Source organism: Rattus norvegicus, chromosome 1, assembly GCF_021556685.1.
Source record: "Rattus norvegicus strain SHRSP/BbbUtx chromosome 1, alternate assembly SHRSP_T2T, whole genome shotgun sequence".
NCBI lineage: Eukaryota > Metazoa > Chordata > Mammalia > Rodentia > Muridae > Rattus > Rattus norvegicus.
This window is the reverse complement of record NC_141534.1, coordinates 199,885,618-199,891,617: the sequence shown is the minus strand read 5'-3', so window position 1 is coordinate 199,891,617 and position 6,000 is coordinate 199,885,618. Positions and strand designations below refer to the sequence as shown.

The 6,000-nt window shown below is 49.3% G+C and overlaps 1 protein-coding gene across 4 annotated transcripts in view; it reads left to right on the top strand.

Annotated features, from left to right (window-relative positions):
* Positions 1-554: 554 nt before the first annotated feature.
* The window catches only part of Cpxm2 (carboxypeptidase X (M14 family), member 2), a 110,427-nt gene continuing 104,981 nt past the window's right edge, over positions 555-6,000 (top strand). For 3 of the 4 annotated variants that reach the window (XR_015687179.1, XM_087659841.1, XM_087659842.1), the window contains exon 1: positions 603-1,012. Coding sequence is in view for 3 of the 4 variants with exons in the window: in XM_087659841.1 (XP_087515967.1) it covers positions 691-1,012 (322 nt within the window). In the remaining variant the exon portion in view is untranslated. 4 annotated transcript variants of the gene reach the window in all.

The following is a 6,000-nucleotide window of genomic DNA, read 5'->3' as shown; positions in this document are numbered from 1 at the left end:
GGAGGCACTTGAGCAAAGGGAAGTGACACCAGGGTTCTCTAGAGAAACCTGATTCTTGCAAGAGCCACATGCCCTCTTGTAATTTAGGAGATAGTCGTCTTCAGCTGGCTCCAACCTCTACTCCAGAACCACACTCTGGAGGGTAGGCAGAAGGGGTCCCCAGACCCTTAGGCTTTACTCTCAGGAAACTTCACCCAGGGAATCTGGGATTCCTGCTTGGGCTGGGGCAGCAAGAATGGTGGGCAGCCTGCTGGTTATCACCGTAGCATTTCAGGCCAGTCTTATCTCAGATTTGTTCTTCTGCAAAATGAAGGAATGGAAGGCACAGTTCTGTACTTCCCTAATATCATAATGCCCTACCTCTGCAGGAGGGGTGCCCAGTAGGAAAAAACACTGGCCTCTTAGAAATGCAAGGAAGGCTGGTGACAATCTTTAGTGGCCTCCAACACCTGCTAGAGAGGCCCTGTTGGGCAAGAGAGAGGGCGGGTCTGCCGGCGCCTAGCCTCTCCTGGGCGCGCCCCTGCCCGCCCCACTCCGGCCCAGCCCCGCCCGTCCGGCCTGTCCCACCCATCATCTGCACCCGCTGCAGCGCCCGCGCCCCCGTCCCGGGCCATAGCCATCATTTGTAGCCCGCCTGCTGCTCCCGGGGACCGGGACGCGACTCAGCCCGGGTTGCGGGATAGAGCGGGCATGGCCCGTCTGGGGACCGCCTTCCCCGCGGTGGCCCTGGCACTTGTGGCAGTGGCCCTGGCTGGAGTCAGAGCCCAGGGCGAAGCCTTCGAGGAGCCTGACTATTACAGCCAGGAGCTCTGGAGGCGCGGGCGCTACTATGAGAATGGGGAGCCAGAGCCTGAGCCGGAGCTCTTCTCGCCTTCACAGCATGAGGACCTACGGGTGGAGGAGCAGGAACAGCAGGAGCCGCACCAGCAGGGGCCCAGGAAGCCCAAGAAGGCCACTAAGCCCAAAAAGGCTCCCAAGAGGGAGAAGTTAGTTGCAGAGACGCCTCCACCAGGTAACTTTTTGCCTCGGGCAGCCCTAAGGGGCACTCCAGGGGACACTTGGCTTCCAGTATGTTTTCTTGAGTGAGCCCAGCCAAAGCCTGTGGTGCCGGTTCTACTCACTAGAGACTGCATCTGAGCTCAGCCCAGCTTTCTCTCCCTGTCCCCCTCAGGCAGAAACAGAATGGTGCTCTTTGGGAAGCTGCCTGGGGGAGCAGCCCGGTGTCCTAGGATTGATGCTCCGCAGGCACAGGCGAAGGAGGCATCTGTTGTTTCTTCCTGCTCTGCACCAGTCAGAGGTGTTTTCTTCAGACTGATTTTATCAATGGGCACGTGCCTGGCTGGTGTCATTTGGCAGATGGCCTTGGCCGGCAGTGCCCCTTCTCAGCTCCCTCCACCCCCTGTCTATGGGCCCCTTAAACCCACTATTCACAGGATGGCACAGTCCCAGTTTCAGACTTTGGATCACTCTTGGTCCCTGCAGCAGCCAAGATTCTGCCTTCTTGGAAAGGGCAGACTACAGGAGCCCTGGAAAGCTCTGAGTTCCTGGCAGCCTGGAGTGCTCTATCCATTCCTTGGACCAATCTCAAATCCATCCTCACTTTCTTCTGGTCCAGCCTTTATCACAAACCCGTGAAGAGGAGTTTCTCTTAACTGTTTTAGATAGTGATTGCTCAGTGCCCACTATTTTATAACAAGGGAAGCCAGCAGGACAGTGACTAAATTCTATGGCCTTGCAGTGTCTTTGCCTGAAAGGAATCGTGTGCCAGACCACAGAGCTCTGGGCTCAGAAGTGGCTTTCATTTGGTAGGACAGATATTAAAGTCACCAGGCAGGGTGGCCAGGGAAGCCTCAGACACTCTTGAACCCTGTTTGAGTACCACCCTCGTATATGGCTGAGTCCCTGCCTTCTGCCATGAACAGTTCCGAAGGTTGGGCAAACCCAAACAGAACCATAGAGACTTCCCCTCTTTCTCTAGGGGTTGATGGGGATTAAGACATAGAAAGGCTGCCATGGCTCAGCATGAAGGGGTGGGATGAGATGCTGATTTTTGGTAGTGCCCCGTGGTCTCCTTTAGTTCTCGTCCTGGCTCTGACAGATGGCTAACCTTGTCACATTACAGATGAGGAGACTTCGGCTCCTACAGGAGAGGTAACATCTTGTCATTGTTCTGCCTGGGAGAACCGAAAGCCTGCCTTACCAGTCTTAGGGTTACCATTTTGGAGCCTGGAACTTGAGTTCTACTTTTGGAGCCTCAATTGCTTCGCCCCCAGATAGAAGAGTGCCTGCCATTGTAGTTTACTGGGTCTGACACTGCCAAAACCTCTCCTAGCATCCTTTGGTGTGCCCTGAACTTGGAGGTGTGCTTGTTATATGGGAGCTCTTCATCCACACCACATATGGTCTCTAAGTGTCTGCCCAGCACCAAGTGTTAGGCACGGAAGCCCCGGGGAGAGAGAACATAAGACAAACAGGCTGCTCCTCCCAGGTCCTCACGGAATGTGTAACTTCGGGGAGGTAATCAACATAGGCATAGAACATGGAATGTCAGGAAAATAGATAATGGAAGGGACAGGCCAGTGTTTCCCAGGGGGAGATGACTACTAGGCCTGATCAATAAGCCGACTTATTGTTTGGGCGCTCCTACTGGTGACGTTATAGTCTTTCCTGACACTTCAGAAAGTCACAGCCAGACTCAGCAGTGCCCCCAACTAACATGTCTAGGGCTCAACTATTATAACCCCAAAGTGGATCTCTCTTTTTGGAGCATAAGTGGTTATCAGCCTAGGATGGGGTCTCTGAAGGAGAAGTCAGGTATAATCTGATTTGCAAGAAAAGGGTCCTTTGCTTTCTGGGCAGCCATCTTGCAGACAGAGGTTGGCCACTGGACAGGAAGTTAACTGTTCCGGGTGAATACTTAGCCACCTGGGTCCTGTCTCCAAACGGAAGACACATCCCGGAACACCAGGATCAGGCTCACAGGCCTTTAGGGAGCTGCTTCCTGGTTCACTGCTGTTTCAGCCATTTTCCTAGTGAGTCAGGTAGGGCCTTTAGAGCTTCCACAGCTAGGGTGAGTGTGACATCCATTGTGGTAGGTTAAGCTAATGCCTCTCTGTCTCCCTCCATCTTCCCCCGCCCCCACCTGTGTGTATTCAATAAAAACTGTGGCGCGCATAGGTCTGCATGTAGTAGGGGAGAGATTAGGTTAGATTAGATTAAAATGATCTTGGTTAGGGGGGCTCTGAAGAATTTGTGTACTTCAACTGCATAGAGAGAAGATGATTATACCCCACAGTAAGGTGGCTGATACATTGCAGTCACAGTGTCGTAAAGACACTTTTCTGTATGGTCAGCTATTTTATGAACCAATTGCCAACCTTAGAAATGTGCTTCAGAGGAAGGAAGTTGGTATTCTGCTCTGGGATGTTAGATGTAAGCTTCTGGAGTTTACTGCCTGACTGTTGCATGCTGGGTTCCAGGACCAGCTAGGGACAGAGGTGGGAGCAGAGGACAAGATTGAGTGATGGACCAGAGCATAAAGCAGAGAACTGATTTAGGTAGCTCATGTGCATCATATTTGGAGACAGTGAAATGTTTTCCTGTTACCTCCTGGGAGCTAAAAGTTGGAGTTGGTAAAGGAGATACTAGAGAGAGAGAGAGAGAGAGAGAGAGAGAGAGAGAGAGAGAGAGAGAGAGTTGAGTACTAAGAGGACATTCCTGTAGATCCCTGAGGAGGCTGGTACAAGGGGTATCTGGTCTAGCTTTGAGCTTCGGCTTCTATCCTTGGCAACCAGAGAAATGCCCTGTGGATTCCATGTGCTGATATCTGTGGATCACCCTGGTGCTGTTTGTATTTTGATGATAATTCCACTTCCCCAAGAGGCACTGTCCAGGTGCCAGCAGTCTCTATAAATTGGCTTATCTAAAACCTGGACATAAGTCAGGTTAGAACTATCAGTCTTTTAAGTTAGGATAGATGGTAGAGTGCTTTATTTAATTGACAAAATTGATGGACTGAGTATTAAGTGTATCTTATACTTTACAGATTGTAGAATGGTAATAGTTGTACTCAATTTATATCTGAGAGAAAAGAGCCTTTTAATTGGACAGAAAGGGGGAAATGTTGTGGGTTGTCCTGGTACTATTTGTATCTTGATGCTAATTCTGCTTCCCTAAGAGGGACTGCCTGGGATGAGTGAATCTTGTACTCAGGTGACTTCATGTGAACCTTCTCCCCATTTTAACTTGTAAAATAAAGGCTAGAGCCAGTGATTGGGCAGTGGAAGAGAGGTGGAACTAAAAAGTTTTGGGGAGAGGAGGAGAAAGGGGAGAAAGGAGAGAGAGGAAGATTGAAGAGAAGGAGGTGGAAGGAAAACGGAGTCGAAGCCTGTGGCCTGGAGAAACCTCAAGTTAGAAGTGATCTCATAGTGGGGTAGATCTGCCCAAGCTCGGCACACAGCTTGTATTCATATTAACTGAGTGGTGTTTTCCTTGTATGGGCTTATTTGGGTTGGAGATTTGCCGCAACAGAAAATGGACTCCTTAGCCAACTGAGAGTACCACTGAGCAAGCATTCCTACCTACTGGGATGGTCGGTTATCAGCTTGACACACCCGAGAAGAAGGGACCTCAATTGAAGAGTCACCTCCATCAGATTGGCCTGTGGATATGTCTGTGGGGGACTTTCTTGATTGCTAACTGATGTAGGAGGGCCCAGCCCACTGTGGGTGGTGCTCTCCTTAGGCAGGTGCTCCTGGGCTATACAAAAATGATAGCTGAGAAAAACCAGCAAACAGCCTTCCCCTGTGGTTTCTGCTTCAAGCTTCTGCCTTGAGCTCCTTCCCTAGCATCCCCTGATGATGGACTATAACTTGTAAGTTAAAATCAACCCCTTCTTCCCCAGGTTGCTTTCAGTCATGGCAAACTAGAACACCTACTCTGAAAAGGGAAAACTTGAAATGTTTCAAAATCTGAACACCGCTGTACCCACAGTGATTATGCACCAGAAAGCTTCGCTTTAACTCAAAGTGACCTCCAGGCTGTATGTGTGGTGTACATGGCACATCGATGAATTCCACGGTTGGGAAAAGCCTTGAAATCTGAACTGCTTTTGTTCCTAAGAACTTGCATGAGGGATGCTTAAGCAGTACTCCATTTTTCAGTGGAGCAGGGCCCTGCTATACTGAATGGAGAAGAATACTGAAAGGCATTTACTTAAGGGTTTGGTTTAAAATAATTACAGACCAAAGGAACTTACAGAAATATTAGGGTGAGGTCCTGTGACCCATCCCTCAGTTTCCACTAATGGAAAATGTTAGGTAACTCTAGTGTGTGTTTGCTAACATCGGCAGCCTCTGCATTTTGGACCAAGCATACATGTGCTTGGAGAGGGTTGGTGTCCTGCGTATTGTAAGATATGCTGCTTTGACCTATGAGATACTGGTGGGACCTTCCTCTCTGCCTCACAAACAAAATGTCTGTAAACATTTGCCAGCCATCTGCAGGGGGTTGAGAATCACCACTGGCTTTTGAAAGCACGGCATAGATTGTTATAAAGACCATTAATTGGGTTATAATGTTACATTTAAGAAGATTCTCCATGTATTTGTGTGTGTATGTGTATGTGCTTGCTTGAATATGTATGCGTTTCAGTAGTTTCTTCATGCACGTGTGCATATGTATGTGTACGCTTGCATGCATATGTATGTATATATATATACATATATATATATGTATGCTCACGTGTGTGCTTCTCTATGTGTGTATGGGTTCCCTAAGATAAAGGACTGTGGAGTCCTTTTCTGAGAGTTAGGGGACTTTGGTGTCATAGTCTGTTCAAGGTCTTTCTTTAAGCATCACTTTGACCTAGAATATTAGAACGTTTAGGAAAGTAAATGGTCACAGTGCAAATTCCTGTCCACTGCAGGGTTCAGACAGTGGCTACTCAGCTTCCCCTCACCCCTCCCCAGATGGGCTCTTCCCACTTCAAGGCCGTCAACT